This window comes from Mesoplodon bidens (assembly GCF_964165515.1).
Source record: "Mesoplodon bidens genome assembly, chromosome: 10".
Taxonomy (NCBI): Eukaryota; Metazoa; Chordata; class Mammalia; order Artiodactyla; family Ziphiidae; genus Mesoplodon; species Mesoplodon bidens.
In genome coordinates this window covers 76,291,284-76,313,796 of record NC_138172.1, presented here as the reverse complement: position 1 = coordinate 76,313,796, position 22,513 = coordinate 76,291,284, and the positions used below count along the sequence as shown (strand labels likewise).

The 22,513-nt window shown below is 36.8% G+C and overlaps 2 protein-coding genes across 13 annotated transcripts in view; one reads left to right on the top strand and one right to left on the bottom strand.

Moving 5' to 3' along the window:
• Nucleotides 1-22,513, bottom strand: part of RUNX2 (RUNX family transcription factor 2) — a 358,429-nt gene that overhangs the window by 306,969 nt on the left and 28,947 nt on the right. The window lies entirely within an intron of this gene.
• Nucleotides 539-22,513, top strand: part of SUPT3H (SPT3 homolog, SAGA and STAGA complex component) — a 441,549-nt gene continuing 419,574 nt past the window's right edge. For 3 of the 8 annotated variants that reach the window (XM_081246857.1, XM_081246856.1, XM_081246850.1), the window contains exons 1-2: nt 539-800; nt 10,728-10,828. In XM_081246857.1, the coding sequence (XP_081102983.1) occupies nt 10,728-10,828 (101 nt within the window). In that variant the 5' untranslated portion in view covers nt 539-800. Of the gene's footprint in view, nt 801-941; nt 1,269-3,207; nt 3,259-10,727; nt 10,829-22,513 lie in introns of those variants that run through there. The other 5 variants (XM_081246852.1, XM_081246851.1, XM_081246853.1 and 2 more) reach the window with 5 other exon arrangements.

Below are 22,513 nucleotides of genomic sequence, written 5' to 3'. Positions count from 1 at the left end.
GTGGTGATGTGTGAGGGCCGGCGTAAGAGGGGGTGTTTCACGGTCCCAGAAAGGGTCGCATATCCACACCCCGGCACCGCGGTCCTTTGGGGGAGGAGGGCCTTTCTGATGTCTCCGTTTCCCTGCATCATCCCGGTAAGATCCCGGTTCACCCCAAGTGCGGACAAGACTGTTACAGAGGTCAATCTCTGCCCTGAAGCTGAAAACAAACTTCCAGCCTCGGTCACTAAGTCCCTCGAAAACCCTAGTCCTCTCAGCTCATTCTTAAGGAGTCCAAGACCGACCTTGAACACCCTCCGATTCTCAGCTCATCCCCCCTCATCTCCCAGCAACCCCCGCTCTAAGGACCGCCGCGTGGCTCAAGGTTGTCCGCCCCCAGCTCCGCGCAGCCCGCGCCGCCCGCACCGCCCGCACCAACGCCGCACGCAAAGCTGCGCACGGCGCGCTCCGCGACGCCCCGCCCCCAGCGAGCGTGGCGGAAGTGGCTGCCTAGAGAAAGAGACCGCGCGCCACCTGGCCGAGCGCGCATGCGCCAGCGCCCGCGTCGGGAGTGGCGGGGGTGTTTGTAGCCCTCCCTCCTCCACCTCCGCCACCCCCGCCCCACAGTGAGAGTCGGGCTCACGCCATCTTGCCCCCCCGGTCCGCGCCCAGCCACCCTTTCCCTTTAGACACTCTCAGCCCCCTACCCCGCCCCTTTCCAAGCGTGTCCCGGGCCGCCGCCGCAGAAACCGCACCACCTCTATCCCCACATTCTCCACGCGGGACGCGCAGCCAGGTCTACAAGTGTTCTTAGAACAGAGGTTGTAGGGGGACCGGGGGAGGCGCGGGGGTGGGCGGGGGAGATGGCTGAGGGCCGGGAGAGGCGCCGAGCCCTGCGTGTCTGGGCCCCGCCCCCCTGCCCCCGGGAGCTGCCGCGGGGGGTCCCGGTCGTTCGCGCGGGAGGCTGAGGGACACACAGAAGCAGCGTCTCCCGAGGCGCTGGCCCCGCGAGTCGGCCGGGTTCTCCCGCGGCGTGTGGAGTTGGCCTTGACTCCTCCCCGTAGGCGGGTGGGCGTGGGGCCAGGGGAGCTGGGCGGGCGAGCGGGAGCTGGCGTCGCTGGGTGTGTTCAGAAGCACCTTCCGCGTGTCATCTAGGTCGTGTTTTGGGGGGAAGAATTCTTAAAACAAGGAAATTGTAGCCTTATGGGCGAGGTGGAAGAAGAGTTAGGTAGCGTTAGTAGAAGTGTAGCGTCCAGGAAAAGGAAAAGATCGACTCCCTTCTCTCTGGGGTGAGCCCACATCTGTGACCCCTGGGGAAATTATTTAGCGTGTCTTTGGCTGGGTGTTTTGATCTGTAAAATGGGGATAGTAATAACCTAGCTCAGAATTGTGAGGATTAAATGAGGTAATACAGGTTAATGCTTGTAACAAGCTCCAGGCACTGATCAATTAACTGTCAGTTACCTGTCATTTTTAGCTCCCTGTTTAAGGAATTCAGAATGACTGTGACCTGGTTTTCTAAGTGGAAAAATCAAGAAACTGGTGTGGATTTTTATAGGGGCAGTGGAATGTAATATCTGACACTCAGAGGCGATCCTGGAAATGTGTTGTTAACGTACACGTGGATAAATGAGCTTAACTCCGTGAGGCTTTAAAAACTTTAAACTCTTTCGTTCCAGAGAAATGAGGATGTATTTAGCTAGGAGGAGAGGATGTAGGGATTTAGTATATGTGAGGGCAGAACTTTGGAAACAGAATTAAATTACCTCTGTCAAGATTTACTTGGAGACCAAATTGAGGATGGAACTTGTGGAATTTCTGGTGGATGTTTTAGAGAGGCTGGATTTCACTGAATGTTATGAATAATTTCCCGATAGTTACTACTTTGCAAAACTAAAGTGCACTTCATTGTGTTATTGCAAGTTTCTTATCTCTGGGAATATTCAAGAAAAGATCTAGAGCAGCCTAGGTCTAGAGCAGCCCTGTCCAATGGGACTTTCTATCGTTGTGGAAATATTCTGTAATCTGTTCTGTCCTAATATGGTATCCACTAGACACAAGTGGCTCTTGAGCACTTGAAGTGTGGCTAGTAGTGCACTGAGGTATTTAATTTTTAATTTTATTTTAATTAACTTAAATATAAATAGCCACATGTGGCTAGGGGCTGCCTTATTGGACAGCATAGGTCTAGAATCTAGCCTTTGAGACCTTTTCCAGTTCTTGATTTTGTTGAGTTCTAAGTCAGAGAAGCCAACTCTTAGAACATTTGTTGCTTTAGGGAATTATAATTATAAATTATAATTATATTATAAATAATGCCTTTCATTCATATACTGTAATTCAAAGCTTGGGTCTGCTAATACTTACAGCTTGAAAATTAAAGCAAAGCATTCTTTTGACTCCTACGTTGTACGGCTAACGGCAGATTTGTTTGGAGAGTCATAATAATACTAAGTGGAGTTTCCTTTAATCATTGTACTGTTTCGTGACTGGGTTTCCACTATCTTTTATCACTTTAGTTTTCAGTGAAAACCTTTCAACTCTTTTACTCCTGAGTTTTTTCAGTTTGAAAGATGGTGCTTTTTCCTTAACTTTTTGTATAAAAAACAATTTGATAAATTATAGTAGTAAACTGAGCGTTGGGCCATTTCAGAAGTAGTTTTGTGGTTATTGGTATTCAAAACTTTTGAAGAGATAAGTCTGAAATTTGCAGATATTTTGCAAGTTTGCTTTCTTTGAAATACGTAGTGTTTTTTTTCAAGCAAATGTTTATAAAGTTAAGTTTGAAAGAAAAACTTAAAAAAAAACCTACTTTGTTTATAGATAACACACCCTTAACTCTGGCCTGATGTTTGTGAAGTGGTACCCTTGGTCTCAAGGCTGATGATAACCCTTGGATCTGGAACAAAAACTTAAAGCTCACGAGTTAAGCATATACAAAGTGCAGCCCATAACACACAAATCAAAATGGGTTGCTCTTATGTATACCCTGCTTTTTCTGGGGCAGTCATGGTTTAGAGTCTGTTTGTCTCAGGATAATTCTTAATAGAACTCCTTCCATTTTCAAAAATGTCCCAGTTGGGTCTACTTAATAATATGGTCACCCTCCTTGCAGGCTTGTTGAAATTTGGAATATATGATTTTAGGAGGATTAAACGCACTGCAACCTCAGAAATGTACTTGCTTTAAAGTAGTGACAACTTTATTGCTTATGTGCTTAAATAACAGATGAGCTATCTGGAATAAGGCCAGCAAGTGACCTGTCCATTTAAGCCACAGGTAATTAACATTTTCTACTTTTCTCCATATAATTGGTTAGAAATCTTGGGCACCTTGATTTTTGGTTCTCTCTTGATTTTTGGTGTAGGAATCTGCAAAGAAAGTTAGGCCATGCCAGTTAAATTAGAACATTGAGTATTCTTGTTGAAAATAATCCTTGTTTTACTTTATGGTGAGGTTGAATAGTGAAATTAGTTAGAAATCTACTTATTATATTAAAGACTGGTTTTGCTGATGGCTCACCTAAATAGTAAAGAAAAATAATTCAACTTAATGTTTTATTGTATTAATTGAATTTATTCTGTAGTGGATAAAATATTTTATTGAGAGTCAAACACATTTGGTTTGATTCCTTACCTGCTGAGGGTTAAATGAAGTAACCCATGTGATGTGTGTTGGGTGCAGCGAAGCACATAAGAAGTATGTACTCAATAAATATTGGCTGCTCTAGCCTTAAGTTTATTGAATAATGGATCTGGAGAGATATTAATGTTCTGAGATGCATTGTGGATAGGTGCAAAGAGCACTTAAAACTAATTTCAGAATCTAGATGTAGCCCTTTTCTGCCCTAATTCTCCATGTGTGATTTCAATTAAGGTATTTAACTTTTCTGAGTCTCAATTTCCTCATCAGTAAAACGGAATTAGTACCTAACCTTATCCCACCTCCTCCCAGGATCGCTGGAGGCTTCAGATGAGAATGATGTAAACTGTTGTGATGTTTTACAGACATTTAACTATTTAATTGGTTTCCTCTCAACTTGTCTACTGACTACCTCCAGTAAATCTGCAAAAACTGTTTACACATATTTTAATTTGTGAAACAGCATAGAGTGTAATAGACACTGTTACCTAAGATCATTCTCTTTGACAAATAATACTGAACGCCCCAGTAATGGTGCTATATTGATCTGGTTACAGTATATTCCCTATACAAAACAACTCCATACTACTGCTGAGGGAGAACCAACGTTTTCATGGGCACTTGATGTGTTCCAGACTAATGCTCCATCTCATTTATTTATCCAAACGTGTCATTCCCACTTAACAGGTGATACTGATTGAGTCTCTTACTTACGGATCTGTACGTTTTTTTTTTTGCATTATACTACTGCCCCTGATAGAATCTGACTGATAGTGGATATTGAAGGTTAAATAAGGTTATGAATATTAAAATAACATGCCAACTGGCTTATAGTATATACTAGTTGCTGAAAAACTGCTGTGTTCATTGAATTCATAGGGCAGTAAATATAAAATACAAATATAAACTATTTAAAAATCTTGAAGTGTACTTTTGCTATTTCAAATGCTATAGCAGTTTTATGACTGAATCCTTTGTATTTTACTTTATTCATATTATTTGTTTCTGAAGCTTTAAAAGACTATTCCTAATCATAATATTCTTCCCTGAGAATATATGTGTTTAATAATAATACTTTGTGATATGTTTTCAAGAAGCTATACTTTTGCTTGGATTCTTCATCATCATCGTCATCATCATGAACTGAGTGCTTTCTAGGTACCAGGCACTGTCCTAAGTGCTTTGTATACATTACTTGATGTCACCTATAAGAGGAGTATTTTTAATCTCCTTTTTAAAGATGAGGGAACTGAGGCAGGGAGGTGATGTGACTTGCCCAAGGTCACCTGGTAAGTGTTAGAGCCTGTGTTGGAATTCCATAGCCCAGCTCTTTACAGCTAAACTGTGAGTCGGCATAGACAGATAACTTCACAACAAAGTTCACTATGACAGACACATTGTGGAGGTCTTGTGAGTTAATTATAATCAACTTTTATTTGTGTGTTCCTTGTGGGATAGTAGAAAGAACTCTGGACCAGGAGTCAGGGGACCTCAGTTTTAGTCCCAGCTGTATCACTAAATAGTGATGTGTCCTTGGGCAGTTCAAGAAACCCCTCTGGACTTCAGTATCCTCACCTGAAAAATGAGGGATTTGGGTGAAATTAGTGATTTTCAAACTGTAGTTCTGAACGTCAGATGTCTTTGGTCCCTCCTCCCGCCAATTTCCATAGTTATACTTTGTCTGTTATAGTTGTTTATCCGTCTGCCTAAGATTTACTTTTAAGCACAGAATTCCTGAACTTAACTTTTAAAGTCATCAGTCTTCAAGAAAACTTAATGACAAGTCCCCTGGCTACTATGTGTACAACTTCTCAGTAATTCCATATTATTTTAGTGTGTTAAAACTAAGGCACTATAATGGTAGGGGATTGGTGAATTTTTAAAAAATATGTATGTAGATGGACTGAATATTTCAGGTTACCTGGGATCAAAGCCTGTTTTTTGTGTTAGATTTGTTACCTTCACCCAGTGTTTTTACTTTTACCTTCTTCATGAATACGGGGGAGATACATGCCTAAGAGGGTGGTTGTGAAACATGTGAGCTAATACAGGTGAAAGACCCCTTATAAACTCCGAAATGCTTATACAAATTCACTTCTTTTTTACATGCCTCCAGTAAATCTCCCACTCCTTTTTAGTCACATGAACTGTGTTTTTAACCACATGAGATCTTTTATTGAATTGTTTATATTTAATATGGACTTCTCATAAGGTTTAATATTTCTAAAATGTGAATCTGGACTGGAAGAGAATCTTGATGTTTAAGAGAGCTCCTTTTTTGACATCCTTGTCAAATACACTTACTTCTTACTATTAGAAGTATAATTGATTCCAAATTTTTGCATATATCTGGAACGTTAACCATTGTCACTCAATTATATAATATTTTATGTAAAAACAACAGTGTTTTCAATATTGGAAAAGTAAGCTTGCCATTTTTTCAGGGTTTGGATGTCATGTATTTTAGGATGATCTGATAGGCACGTTGGCAGTGCACTTTAAGAACCGTTTTTGCAAAGAATAAAATGTTTTTTGAAACTCAGTACTTCTTTGAGAGTACTGGATATGAAAGCACATGGAGTAGAAACCTACATTAATATCAGACTAAAGAAGAAAAATATAATAATAGAACTTCACGTGTCTCTGAGCAGTGTGTCACGGCTTCTATGTCTATAGGTTTAAAAAAATGATCGCTCATGTAGACAACTGAGATAAGTAAACTCAGTTTACAATCCGTCTGTCTATAGGGAATTTTCATAATTTACAGGTGTCTTGATGTTTTCAATTCACGTATATTTCTTGAGCGCCCATTATGTTGCAGTCACTGTCTTCTTTACAACACTCCTCTGAGACAGGTAGAAACTATTCTTGACAGATGGAGAAACTGAACTTGAGAGATTAGTTGATCATTATTACCAGGTTCTACTATGTTGATTAACTTGAATTGGGGCATACATAAGTATATTGGAATTATCATTGTGTTATACCAAAACTAGGTATAGAAGTTTTAGAAGTTTTAAAATTTTGCACATTTTAATTTTTTTTATTTTTATTTTTTGCATTCTCAGTGATTGAATGATCATTTGGTATTATTTTTGCACAGCAGGAGAAATTTAAATCATGATGTAACTTGAGTTTTTTTTTTTTTTTTTAACAACAAAACTAAAATGTAGTGTCTAATAGTGTTGGCTTAACCATAATCGCTTCCTGCCTTTGGAGTTCTATGAAAATGAAAATGTTCTGATTATAATAGTTTTCTATTAATTTATATTATGTGGGATGCTCAGATTATGAGTGATTGAAATTGAGACTCTGTAGATGTGCAGAATCAGTACATAGGTCTGCTGAATTAATATTTCTCAGGAGTGAAACAATTTAAAAATTCCACTGTCTTTTAGTAAATGGGTAGGCTGATGGATTTCACAATCCAGATTTTTGACACTGTTTTGAGGGTGTTGTAACTAGTAACTAGTAATAATGTTTTCAACTCTGAGGTATTTTAAGCTGAAGATGTTTCATGGTATTTCTTCTTTGGTCATTTAGTCACTAAAAATATGAGCTATAGGGCTTCCCTGGTGGCGCAGTGGTTGTGAGTTCGCCTGCCGATGCAGGGGACATGGGTTCGTGCCCCGGTCTGGGAAGATCCCACATGCCGCGGAGCGGCTGGGCCCGTGAGCCGTGGCCGCTGAGCCTGCGCGTCCAGAGCCTGTGCTCCACAACGGGAGAGGCCACAGCAGTGAGAGGCCCGCGTACCGCAAAAAAAAAAAAAAAAAAAAAAAAAAAGCTATAAATAGAAATGCAGTAACATGTTCATTACATTTTCATTTAATTCACATTTGTGATGTATAACTTCACTACAGTTAAAAATTTTTTGTCGTGGTATTTTCTGAGAAAAGGGGTATATCCTTAAATTTCATTATTGTTATTAAAAGATGTCAGTTTTTCTACTCTGGAACAGAATTTTACAGGTGTGACATAGTATTGGCTACTGGCTTAATAATTAGGTTTAAATATAAGTATTAATCAGAGATGAACTTATTCCTTGAGTTCACATTTAAACTGTGGCATGTTGAAATAATCTGGGTCTCCATCTGCACATCTGAATTCATTTTGTAAAATATGGCAAACAGCTGCATTTCAATTGAAAGCTAAAACAACTGCAGGACATTAACCCATTGAGAAGATTACAGTAGGTTTTCAGTTCCATGTTAACTGTATTTATTAGAGAAAATTGACTTGAGTGCTTCTGCTTTTAACCGACATTTTTTTTTTTTTTAATGTCCGGGAGATAGGAAATAAAGCATCGGAATGATAGGACTTTGATGTGTAACGAAGTTGATGTCTAAAGAAGTTAATTATCTAAAACATCAAACAAAATGTGTGCACGGGAAATAATTACTTTAAAGGTTCTAATGCACTGTTAGCTCATGATGTCAAGAAAAATGTTATTCACCTGTTTGATTTAAGAAGTAAATAACTTGACTGTGAAAGGATGATCGTGGTTATAATAAACTAGGATTGGGATCTTTTCACTCGTACCAATAAACACTCTTGATACGAAACACTGGCAGTAGGGGCACAACCTAAGAAAGCTGGGGTTTTAGTATGCATTTACTTTCTGAAATGTCTCTTCTTCAGAGAGTGTTAAAGCAAGGTGACTGGATTTGCAAAATGAAAGGGGGCAATAACTCCAGCAGTGTCTCAGCATAATCCCAAGAATGGCATGCCTTCAAATCTGACATGAGTCAACTTAAATCATAGACTGGGGTTAATACATAATCTTTGAGTTTAACATCTTCTCCAGGATGTCATATCTCTGTCAGTCTTCTCTTGGGACAAGTGAACCATTTTGTCAGGTCACTGGAAAGCCAAGTTTCTTTTTGAACTTGCTTTCCTTTTTTATTATTCCCCAGTCTTGGACTGATGATGCGATTTTTTTTTTTTTAACCTGAGTTCCAAATGGTGTTGCTTCTTTTCCTCTATTATTTGTAGAAAAAAGTACTTATTCCAAAAAAGTCTTTGTGAACAAATAGGACAAATTTACGCTTAAAAAGACTGATGGTCTTTCATAGCACTAGCTTCTTTATGTGTTTTAGAACTTTGGTTTTCAGGTTCAGTTTGAGTGAAACTTTCTTCCTTCTCTTTCTCTGCTTTTGCAGTCTCTGTCTAGTGGTTTTTGCCTGGCTCCTAGGGACCTTAGGTTAGACCAGGGCTTACATTGGCAGAGAGTTGGTCCTGCCACAGAGTGATATTGGGACATTCCAGATCTAGCCACCCAGCTAGTGTGCTGCTTGTCTTAGGTCTCTGTCCTTTTGCCTTCTCAAAAGCTTCATATGTGGCCCATCTCAGGCAGTGGTTTGTAGTAGTTAATTTTTTCAGCTTTCGTTCATGGGACCCAGCCTTTCCATCTCAGCCGTCAGTGAATGACCCTGGTTCAAGTTTCCTTTATCAATTTTAAGCCTCCATTGCCCACAGAAGTGGTCAGATTAGAGGATGTATTAAGAAGATAAATTTGATAGCAGTGTGGAGAGTGAACTGAGCTGCAAAGAGAGAAGCTATAAATAGAGCTCAACAAGAAAGGGAGGAGGTAAAAACATAAAGTAGAATTTATTTGGCTTCTTACAAATTATAGGGTGCAGGAGAAGGAGTCAAAGATGATGACTGAGATTTTAAGCCAGGCTGACTAGTAGCAGTAGTGATGTCAGTGTGAAAACAGAACTTATTTTATACGGAAACTAATTAATATTTGTTGAATTGTATTGGTCTTGTAGTGAAGATATTCAAGTTTCTTAAAGTTTGTGATTATGAAATAAGGATAATCAAATTTGTCACATAAAAGCTTTTAGCAGACCAAGAAACGGAAAATTCTTGAGTTCTTTCTGTTTATAATAGTTAACATTGTGTACTGACTGTGTGCTAAGAACTATTCTGAATGCTTTGCTTGTGTTAGTTCATTTAATCCTCACAACAACCCTAAGAGTGTGCGATTATCATTCCTGTTTTACAGATGAGGAAACTGAGGCACAGAGACGTTAAGGAACTTGCCCCGAGCCCTAGTGAAGTAGTAGAGCTGGGATTCTGACCTAGGCAGTGTGACTTCTGACTCCTAATTATTTTACTGTACTTAAAGTTCTCAGTACTGCTTTACTTTATTATATATTTTAAATCTGTTAATTCTTCTTTAATCAGCAAAAGTATTTTTTAAAGAAAATCGTAGTATTACAAAATTTATATAAACAGGAAATAATAACTAACATTTATTGAGCACTTACTGTGTCCTTGAGGTAAAAGCCTGAGGATTTTATCTACTTCTATTACCTTAATGTTATTTTCACTAATTCTTGTTTGTGGGACTGCCACATGTAATAAGTAAAATGACGTATATTAAGATTAACATCTAGTTTTCCCATTATGCGTCAGCTTAATTTTATTGGGAAAAAAGTCACATTTTATTTTATTTTATTTTTTATTTTTTTTAAAGTCATATTTTAAATTGATGAGTAATTTAACCATAAGATTATAAAATATCACAATGCTTACTTCTGATCTACTGATTGGCTTTATTTGTATTATTTGTATTTTAGGCTATTGTTCAAATGGGAATTAGATTATGTTTTGGTTTTCTAATTTTGTATCTTACAGCTGTGCAGCTCTTTCTTTAAATGAAATCTTACTTGGAACCCCAATATATGAAATAGAAAAATCAGAGTTCTTGTGTTCTGGATGGAACTGCTTGGGGGCCACTGGGAGCTCACTGAAATATTGCTGGGGAATCTTTGGGCTCCATGGAATGGATTTTAAAAACCACTGAACTTTATTAAAAGATTTTAATGAGTATTTTTCTTCCAATACTTATTACAAAATATGTAATGAAAAGTTTATCACCCAAGTGAGTAATTTTTTTACATCATATTTGACTAAGCAGTTTTCTACCTTACTGTTTCATTTTAATAAAGAACAAGTATGGACAAATCAGATTTACGTAAAACAAATCAGAATTTTAAAAATTTCTATACTTTTTGAAGTAACTTACAATTGCTTCCGTTTTCCATGCATTTACTTATAGCTAAATACATTTTGTAAGCTGAGTTCTCTTTTTTATTTAGATGAATAACACTGCAGCCAGCCCAATGTCTACTGCCACGTCAAGTAGTGGAAGAAGTACAGGGAAGTCTGTAAGCTTTGCAGCAGAATTGCAGAGTATGATGTAAGTATGGCTCTGTATCTCAGTTATTACTATTTTAAGTTTATTCATGTTGATAAAAGACAATAGAAATAACGAGATTTATAAAACTTAACTTGGAAATTTGTACTTAAGTAAAAATGAAGTAGTCTGATAACATTTTAAATAGCTGTATGTGGAAGGGACAAATTGGTTAAAAATGCTACAAATGCTTACAAAAAGTAAGTATTGGTTCATCTTCGTAAAAGAATGAATGCTCATGTAGACATTTGTGCTCTGATTATTATCTGCCCAAATCTGTGTTATGGATTGCTTATTGCTATTTTAGTTTTAGATTTAGAAAATTTTGACATTGATTATATTCTTGGATAGTTGGAAATATTTTCACAGAGTTCTCAGTTTTTCCCAAGTGTCAGTCATAATAATTCTGTGAGCCTAATTTAGTTTTCAGTTTTGATAATATTTGAAATCACTGTGTTTGAGAACTTGAGAAAAAACTTAGGACATTTAAAAAACACATTTATTTAGTTTTTGAGAAATTGCATAGTCATTAACATTTCTTTCCTAAAGCTTTTTTCAGCTTGATTTCTGGCTTCTTTCACTGAGTGAGACTGCATATCTTGATTTGATGAGAGGTAGCATATTTATTAGAAATGTCTGCTGGCTCATATTAGTTTTTCTTTATTATTGGTCCAGGAGACAGTTTTCTGCATAAGGGGGACAACACATTAGAGCTCTTCTTTTCCTATGGATACATTATTCATGACATACCCAGCAATTTTAAAAGAATGTTTCTGTTGAAGGTTTAAATGGGTGTATATTGATAGCCTTCATAGTGGATTAACTCCACTTTGTGATGATTATTGTTCAAAGGAAAAATGAGTTTGAGCATACATCTAATGGTTGCTTGGTAAACATACTTTAAACAGCATCAAAAACGTTCAGGTCACAGGTTCTCAAACTTTGGCCTCGGGATCCCTTTATACTCTTAATTATTGAAGACCTTAAGCAGCATTTGTTTATGTGAATTGTTTCTATTCATATTTATTGCTTAGAGTTTAAAACTGAGAAATAAAAATTATTTACTAATTTATTTGAAAAAATAATAAACCTATGATATGTTAATTGATATATACCCTATAAAATAATTATATTCTAAAACCAAAAATTGGTAACACATTTTGTTAGCTAAGATGAGACTAATAAAATGTGTTAATTTAGGAGTTGTATGAGGTGTGGCTGTCTGTTAAATTATGGAAAATGTTAAGGGTTTATGCTTGTATACACTTTTGTGTGTTTAAAATTTTTAGCTGTGGTTTAGTAGCTTTATGTTAAAATTTTACGTTGTACTATGTTGATTATGTTTAAAAATACTAGATATGTTTTAGAATGTTTATAGTAAAGTGAGGAAATTAATTTTCCTGTAGAGCCAATTCATTGATCTACCTTGTATTTTTAAAAACTTTTAATTTTGAAAATTTCAAACTCATAAAATTATTGTAATAGTATAATGGACTCCATGCATCCATCATCAGACTAACGCTAATTGTGTTTTGCCAGTCTTCTTTTTTTTTTAATTAATTTATTTTATTTTTGGCCGCATTTGGTCTTCGTTGCTGCACGCGGGCTTTCTCAAGTTGTGTCGAGCAGGGACTACTCTTTGTAGCAGTGTGTGGGCTTCTCATTGCGGTGGCTTCTCTTGTTGGGAGCACGGGCTCTAGGTGCACAGGCTTCAGTAGTTGTGGTGAGCGGGCTTCAGTAGTTGTGGCCCGCGGGCTCTAGAGCGCAGGCTCAGTAGTTGTGGTGCACGGGCTTAGTTGCTCTGCGGCATGTGGGATCTTCCTGGACCAGGGCTCGAACCTGTGTCCCCTGCATTGGCAGGCGGATTCTTAACCACTGTGCCACCAGGGAAGCCCCTTGCCAGTCTTCTTTAACCTTTCTCTCTGCTCTTCACTTTTTTTTTAATGAAATATTTTAAAGCAAATCCCAGACATCATATTTCAAATTTGGTGTTATTTATTAAAACAACATATTTATTAGTAGGTAAAAAAACAGGCTTTATAGCAGAGGTCAGCAAACTGTGGCCATAGACTGGCTCCTTGTTTCTGAAAATAAGATTTTATTGGACCACACTCATTATTTATCTGTTATCTATTGCTGCTTTCATGCTACATGGCAGAGTTGAGTATTTGTGACTGACACCATATGGCCATGGCCCTTTACAGAAAGTTTGCTGACCCCTGAACTATAGAAACAGCTCTCTATAAGAAGAAATCTGTATTTCCTTTTGTCATTTATACTTAGGAGAGGTTCTACTTAGTGCATTGGATAGACTGCAGGCCACTTAAGAAAACAGAAAAAAATAAAATAAAAGCTAAATTCAGCACTTTCTTATGAAATACTTTTGCAAACATCTTCCCAACTAATGTGCTTAAGCTAGATTCAGAATGCGAAAGTTATTGTTGGCCACGGCTTTGGAAGAAATGTACATTTTCCTTCTATTTCAGACCTCATAGAGAGGCCACTCCTAATAGTTATACATTCATCATTTATAGTCTGAAGTTATTTTTTCTTCTTATGAATTGCTTCATAGAACAGGAAAATAGGGCCAAGATTAGGGGAGTCCTTTTTTTTAATCTACCAATATTTTCTATTGACATGAGGTTTTCAGGCTTTGGATTCTGTAAAATTAGAATCAATATGCATTTGATCCTTGCTTATATGATTTTAAATGAGAAAGTGCAGACTTAAGTCTCTGTGTTAATTTTGTGTTGTAGGAATTTCATTCTGTGATCTCTACTTTTTTTCTCCTTCATTTTCACAGTTCTTCTAAGCCTGTTTGTGTGGTATATTGGTGTTTTTTAATCCTCTGGCTACTGTCTTCCCTACTTATTCGCCACTAATGAGCTGGTTTTTCTTGGCTCCATGCCCGCTAAATAAGTAACAGTATTGTAGTGTCAGTTCCAGGGAATGGCTTCACTGAAAGGCATCTAGTTGTCAGGCACAAATGGAATTGTCAGAATCTGCTATTAAATATAGAACTGGCAGCCGGTTTGTTCTCCTATTAGAGCCTTGATGGGACTGACCACATTTTAAGTTTGGGTGAGAAATACTACGACTGCAGCATTCTCTAGGAAATGCTTCTACAAATTTTAAACTAAAGGATTGGTGGTCAGACAGTTGCTGGTGGGTTGCGGACGACAGCATCTTTCTCTTACCTAGTGCATGTAACTGAGCACGTTTGCTACACGCTCCTTATCACAGCTCTTAGAATAACATGTGCTGAAAGGGTCCAGAGTCTTTTCATTTTTAAGTTATTGAACTCAAGTAGCCTGTAAATTAGAAAGTGAAATCTTTTCAATCTACGTTGCAGGTATTTTGACAGACTTCTTAAGAATTTAAATTAATTTAAACTCACTTCAAGGAATCTTCACTGGACTTTCTTTTCCTTATTTTACTCATTTATAAATTTCTTTGCCTCGTTATATTGTACTTTTGCAGGTTTGTAGGCCTGGTGATAATGTTAGGTTTCACTGCTTGGTAGCGTTTAGTAATTCTCATGTGACCAAATTAAAAAAAAAAAAAAAGGATTTTTGTTTGTATGCTACTTATATTTTATAAGAATACTTCCAAATGAAAATTTCATCCTTATTTAAAATCCACAGATTGAAAAAAAAATTTCTAAATCAGAGTTTATTATAAACAATAAAATTCACTCTCTTAGTTGTACTATTCTGCAAGTTTTGCATTAAAAAAAATCAACATTATTAAGCCCTTATATAGCAGGACCTAAATGCCTTCAAGATAGTCTAGCAGTAGAGAATGGTTGTGGAGACTAAACATTGTCATGTAATAGGACGTGAAAAATTCCATGGTAATACAGAGGAGGGAGTGGTGAACTTCTGAGTGTAAGCTTCCTCACTTTAGGTCTGTACTTTGGACTGCTTCCTGAACGTCCATTAAGTATTCTGTTAGCACCTCAAACTTAGTATATCCAAAACTGAACTAATAATTTTCTCAGTAAGATTCGCTTCTCTTGGGAATTTTTGAGGTAAATAGCAACAACCATTTATTCATTGCTACACTAGAGTAGGACATAGTTGTATATGTGAAATGGTATCATTTGGCTGTTATTTAACATTATGAAGTTATGTGCTGTGAAAGAATGTATTCCCAGTTCTATCCTTACCTTAATCTGACTTTAAAGGGACCTAATATATAAATGAATCAATTAGTAATAGATGTTTATTAAACTGCCACAGGGTTCCTTCAAACATTGAGTTTCCCTGGTGCATTTAAGGTTTTCAGGAAACTGGAGGAAAGAAACTCTTAATGGTAAAAAGTGCTAACATTAATATATTATAGTTTTGGAGATGCTTTAATAATGCCAGTGATAATAGCGAGTGCTCTTATGTGTACCAGGCATTCTCCTGAGTACTTCCACATACCATTTCTTTTACTCCTCCCACAGCCCTGTGAGGATACTCTTAGTCCCTTTTATAGATGGGGAAACTGAGACCCAGAGGTTCCTAAGACCAAAAATTGCCATTACAGCAAGTGGTAAAACCTTGATTTGAACCAGGAAGCCTAACTCCGAAGTCCATGCTCTTGACAAATTACGCTAAACTACATTTCAACCAATAAAACTTATTTTGGTTTATAAAATTTAGTTTACAAATGAACTTTTACCAACTTATGTATGACTAGTGTGGTGTAATGAGGTAATAATGGGAAAGATGAATAATTGTTCAGTTAATTACTGTTATTTGTGATGAGGTCTAATTTTTATAATAAATATTGGATTAAGGTGCTATTTTCATATTATCATAGCATTTATTTCAATTTCCTATTCCTAACCACCAAATCTTTTTAAGCAAGGCCATATCGGTAACCAAGAGAAAGTATAATTTTTCATAGAAATTGAATCCTAATATACACCTTATTGGATGCTTATATTTGTGATGGTTCATAATTTTGGATATAAACTTGGCCATATTGTTGAATATTTTAAATGTCTATCCTACTTTTATATTTTGTCACTATTAAAAATTTATCTTAATTCCTGACATTTAAATTACATTAAAATATGTGGATAAACTTATCCTTGTACTTTTTGTGAACTGTATCTATTTGGAATATTTTAAGATATGCACTGGTTTATAAGTATAATAATAATGAAGATTTCCAAGTTATAAAATTGGTCACAATCTTTCCTGAAAGTGAGAAAATGTGCAAAAGTTAATTGAGAACATAGAAGCACTGTGTAACTGAAGGTTGTTTATACTTTTTTCCTTTCAGAAATGAAACAAGGTAATGTTTAAGTTGCTATATCCAACTGAATTAAGTGCTTGCATTGAAAGAATGTATCATTTTATAAATGTGACAAAATACAATTTTGAATTTATATTAAATATCTCTATCAATTGTTTCATGAAAAGAAGATACCTAGGCCTTTTATTTTAGGATATGTAATTACAAGAGGGAAGAACATTTTGTTCAGTCTTAGAAATGAATTCTTGAAATTCAGGGAGAGTCATTTTAATAATTCTGTGTTGAAAATCCGTAGTTATGTGGGGAAAATAGGTAAAAATTCATGGATTTGTCATTCTAAAATTCTAGTATTGTATAAATGCAAGTTATTACACTGGTCAATGGGAATATCTGTTCTGAACTAGTTTGATGGCAGAACCAGGACCTAACTGATACGTGGTTATTTATTGACTTCACTTATCTTTGGTGTTAATATTCATACATTCTTCTGTATTCCTGATTGCTTCCCTAGACCCTGCTGAGGGTGTTATGTAGCATATGGTTTTTGTGTAGTATTAACTTTCTTTTTTTTTTTTAAATTAATTAATTTATTTATTTATGTGAAAGAATGTATTCCCAGTTCTATCTATGGCTGCGTTGGGTCTTCATTGCTGTGCACAGGCTTTCTGTAGTTGTGGTGAATGGGGGCTACTCTTTGCTGCAGTGTGTGGGCTTCTCATTGGGTGGCTTCTCTTGCTGTGGAGCACAGGCTCTAGCCACACGGGCTACAGTAGTTGTGACACACAGGCTCAGTAGTTTTGGCACACGGGCTTAGTTGCTCTGCGGCATGTGGGATCTTCCCGGACCATGGCTCGAACCCACGTCCCCTGCATTGGCAGGCGGATTCTTAATCACTGTGCCACCAGGGAAGTTCCTAGTATTAACTTTCTAAATCTGAAAACTTCCGAATTGTGAAATACATGTTTCAGATAAGGCATTGTGGACTTGTATCTACCTCATAGGGTTTATATGAAGATTAAGTGAGGTATATAGAGTCGAAGCACATAGTATTGTTCCTGGCGTATAGTAAACACTGTCCTGTTAGCATTTATCATTGTATTTAAAAGAATAATTATAATCATCAACATACTGATTTAGGAAGTTATAAAAATGTTTCGGGTGCAGGGGGAAATGTTTGCAGTTTTATGGGAATAATTTTTATAATTATAGAGAAAAAATTGATTTGTCTATTACAGCATGCTGCCCGGTAGAACTTTCTATAGTAATGAAAATTTCTATTTCTGTGCTCTCCAGTGTGATAGCCACGAACCACATGTACCTTCTGAGTACATTAAATGAGCTAGGTAACTGAGCAACTGAATTTCGCGTTTTATTTTAATCAATTTAAATAGCTACATGTAGCACATGGCTACCATATTGGACAACACAGAAGAAATATGGAAAGTACACAGAATACTTCTTTTCTGGTACGTTTATATTTTTATTGAAATTGGGAAAATACATTTTACATGTTACATGATTTTATTCTGTATTTACTCTTAACACTGTCATCCATTTACTTTTTACTTCTCCCTCTTATTTTGGATTGTCATTGTCTTGCAGTTCTTTAGTGATTGGGGCTGTTAATTTTTGGTTACTTTGGCAGATCAGATTTGATTGGGAGGTTTAATATTACATTCGTGTTCCATTTTGTAGGCAGTCTGGATGATATTGAAGTGTGTTTCTTAAAAATGTTCTTTTGTGAATTTACTTAGTATATTTATACTTAGTCCTTCTGAAAATCCTGTGACTATAGCTCTGGGTATATTGTATTGCACTTGATTATCATGACAGTTGTGTAACTGAATATGTAACAGTGTTGTAAGTTTTGGGCACTCGTTTTCATGTAGCTAGATTTGCAAAATTTACTGGTAGCTATAAGTTAGCAGTATGTTACGTAGCATTTTGTCAATTCATTGTTTTTATTTTTATTTTTAATATGCTGAGATTTTGAAAACTTATTTTTAAATGTATATAGGTCAAAATTAATCTTTGAAAAAGTTACTCGATAAAAATGGATTCTTCAATGCTGAAAATATATCAGAAAGTGGTTAGTAATTTTGGGTAGGAAATTAAAATTCGTTATCTATGATTATGTGCTTTCTTCCTTACAATAAATTCTGTTGATACAGAATGTAAACTCTTAAAATTAAAAAGGTGTGATTTTATAAAAGAATAGTAGATTCTTAATATAGAGGAATGGATCTTTTTGATCTTGACTCTGTTAAGTCAGAGGATCCATGGCTGTTTTTAAGTTTACAGAGGCACTGTTCTGATTCTCTCTAGATGTGAGACATGTGCAGTTTTATATTACCTCCAAAGAAATGGGAATTGACTTATTCTGTGGTGTGTTTTAATATGTCAGCATACCTATGTATGTGTGTGCATATTTTTAGCATATTTAAAATACATCACAAAAGTATATATTGGTATATATATTGGTATGAGTATGTCACCTTTTGCAAATTTTTCTTTTTTTTTTGACATCTCTGCATAGACATTTAAACAATCTCAAGTAAAACACCATATGCCTTTTTAAAAATACTGTAGTAATTAGGTTTTCTAACTGGCATAACATTTTTTCCCAGGACAGAATAAATAGAGTCACAAACCCCAGTTCTGGGGAAGAGTAGTGAGAAATAATCCTTAACCTGTTATCTTTGAATAACTGCTTTCTTCCTGTTTCTCTGTCTTGAAAGAACCATGTTATGACCAGTTTTTGAGTGTTACTAACCTTTTGTGGCTTTCTACCTATTCCTAGATTACGTGGGTTGGTAATGTGTGTTTAATAGGGATAACAATATACTAGTAATATGTTTCTGCCAATTGTGGGTTAAACTTTTTGGACTGGCCTGACAGTCAATTAGTACTTATTTCTACAACAAAAATAACATTCTTTTGTATGGAATTACTTCCAAACAGTCGAACTTGGAGTACAACCCATTTCTAAGTCAAATACTGTTTGTAGTTTTTAATTTTGCCTCTTCCAACCTAGAATTTGGGATTATCAGCATCCTTTATGTCTCTAATCCTTTAGAAGGATGTGAGCAGAGATAACATTTGTTTTAAATATACAATAAAACTTCACTTATCTAGAATTTGTAATAAAATATAAATATTTTAAAGGATAAATTAAGGACAGTAATACCACATATAAGTGAGTGATTAAGATAACATGGTACAATGGAAAGGATTGTAGATTTGGAGCCAGAAGATTTGGTTCACTTTTGTATTGGTGGATTTCATAATGTTAAGAACAAAATACCAGGGGCTTCCCTGGTGGCGCAGTGGTTGAGAGTCCGCCTGCCGATGCAGGGGACATGGGTTTGTGCCCCGGTCTGGGAGGATCCCACATGCCGCGGAGCGGCTGGGCCCGTGAGCCATGGCCATTGAGCCTGCGCGTCCGGAGCCTGTGCTCCGCAACGGGAGAGGCCACAACAGTGAGAGGCCCACATACCACCAAAAAAAAAAAAAAAAAAAGAACAAAATACCAGGCTTCCCTGTTGGCACAGTGGTTAAGAATCCGCCTGCCAATACAGGGGACCTGGGTTCGAGCCCTGGTCTGGGAAGATCCACTTGCCACAGAGCAACTAAGCACATGTGCCGCAAATACTGAGCCCACGTGTCACAACTACTGAAGCCTGCACCTAGAGCCCGTGCTCCGCAACAAGAGAAGCCACCACAGTGAGAAGCCTGCGCACTGCAACAAAGAGTAGCCCCTGCTCGCTGCAACTAGGGAAAGCCCGCGTGCAGCAAAGACCCAATGCAGCCAAAAAAAAAAGAACAAAATACCTGCCCCCTCTAAAAAAAAATCACAAACCATGCAAATGTTATGAGTAGGGGAATTATTATATCAATATTTTTTTCAAAATGAAGTATTTTTTTATATTTTAGAAGCAGTTCATGTTATTTTCTGAAAAGAAAATACAGAAAGATAATAAAGAACACTTAAAACTTGCTGAATTAAAGCACTGTTAATGCTTTGCTATTTATCTTTCCACTTCCTTTCTAATGCACATAAAAAATAAATGCTAAAATCCCATATTATAGCTGCTGTTGTGTAACTTGGGTTTTTACTTATTATATAATATCATAGGCCCTTTCCATTTTGATAAATATTTGGCATTATCTTTGTAGCTACAATAGTTTGTATTCCATTATGATGTCTTTAAGCAGTCTTGTTAAGTATTGATACATTAGGTTATTTCTAATTTTTCAGTTTTATAGATAAGATTGTAATGAACTTCCTTTACTTACAGGTATAGATCTCTCTCCTCCCTTTCTTCCCCTTCTCTTTCCTTCCTGCCCTCCTCTCTGCCCCCCCTTTCTCTTCCTCTGTATCTATATCTTTGAGCATGTGACTGGATGTTTCATTAGGAATAATTCCTTTAAGTTTCTTTTTTTAAAAAAATATTTATTTATTTATTTTATTTTTGGCTGCGTTGGGTCTTAGTCCCGGCACGTGGGATCTTTGTTGTGGCACGTGGGATCCTCCGCAGCTGCTTGCGGGCTTAGTTGCCCCTCTGCATGTGGGATCTCAGTTCCCTGACCAGGGATCGAACCCAAGTCGCCTGCATGGGAAGGCAGATTTTTAACCACTGGACCACCAGGGGAGTCCCTCCTTTAAGGTTTTTGGTGACCTTCCATAAAGGCTTTAATGAATTATAATCCTACCAATAGTGTATGTATGCCTTGCCAATATTGAGTAATGTGACATGTATATGATATGTATTATTTATATATAAATAAATTTATATTTATACATAATCCTTTAATTTATACATATTTAAAATATATATTATCATGAAAGAATTGTTTTAGCTTAGTTTTTAATTGGTAGTAATTTAAGGATAGTTATACAGTATAAAGTTTTCCTATTCCTGTTGCCTGATTTCTTCCCTTTAAGTAACTTTTATTCTTTCTTGGGTATTCTTTCTGACTTTCTTTATCCACATTATAAGCACATAATGAATATACACTTATTTTTTCCTTTTTACACATGGAGTACCATTCTGTAGACACTCTTTTATGTTTGGTGTAAAAAAAAAAATGTACCAGGAGATCTCTGCATACCAACATGTGAGAGAGAGGGAGGGGGGGAGAGAAGGAGGAAGGGAGGGAGGATGTATTATTATTTTTTTTTTTGCGGTACGCAGGCCTCTCACTGTTGTGACCTCTCCCAGTTGCGGAGCACAGGCTCCGGATGCGCAGGCCCCGCGGCCATGGCTCACAGGCCCAGCTGCTCCGCAGCATGTGGGATCCTCCCGGACCGGGGCACGAACCCGTGTCCCCTGCTTCGACAGGCGGACTCTCAACCACTGCGCCACCAGGGAAGCCCGGATGTATTTAATTTAAAGTTTTTCTAGCATTTTTTTGGGGGGGGGGTTCACTCTTATTTAAAAAAAATTTTTTTTTATTTTGGTAAAAGTCACATAATATAAAACATACTATTTTAAGCATATTTAACTGTATAGTTCGGGGGCACTAAGTACATTCGCATTGTTGTGCAACACTCACCATCATCCATCTCCCAAATTTTTCACCTTCCTAAACTGAAACTTTGTCCCCTTTAAACACTAACTCCCCATTCCCCCCACTCCCCCCATCCCCAGCCCCTGGCATCTACCAGTGTACTTTCTGACTATGAATTTGACTATTCTAGGTACCTCGTATAAGTGGAATCAAACAGTATTTCTCTACACCCAAGAATATGGATGACTAAATTTTTTAAAGACTTTATCAGGAATAGATATTTTATCAAGTGCCATTTTAGCATCAACTTTTTCTAGCATTTTGTAGATGAGTTACTGTTTGATGAACTCTGGAGCCTAAATAAAGAAGGGAGACCTTTATTTTTCAAGGAAACTGAGGCAACTTCTAAATGAGTTACTTAAGTCAGAAGAGGTAATAAGGTCCTCACACAGATAAGCAGCAAGAAGAAAATAAAAGCTATCTGTAATCTTTTACCAAGAGATGCTTATATTTTGGGTGTGTGTGTATGTGACTTACTGAAGTCTAAAAGTCTAAAAGCTTTTTTGATAGTAACTTCCTAATTTTTCCTCCAAGAAAGTTAGATTTTTTACATTTCTATCAATAATTATGAGAGTACCCCCCTCCACCTCTCTCTGACATTTTAACAGTAGAAACATTGTGCTTTTTTCTAACTATTTTACATTACAGCTTTCCTTTGACTAATGAGTTTGAAAATATTTTGGCCATTTATATTTCTTCATTTGTGGGTGTATGTTCATATTCTTAGCACAATTTTACTGAGTTCTTGTTTTTTCCCATTGTTTATTAAGGGCTTTTAATATATTAAAGGCACTGAGCCTTTATTGATCATATATGGCAGTCTCCCCACAATCCCCCATACCCTTCATCATTTGGTTTCCTTAAGGT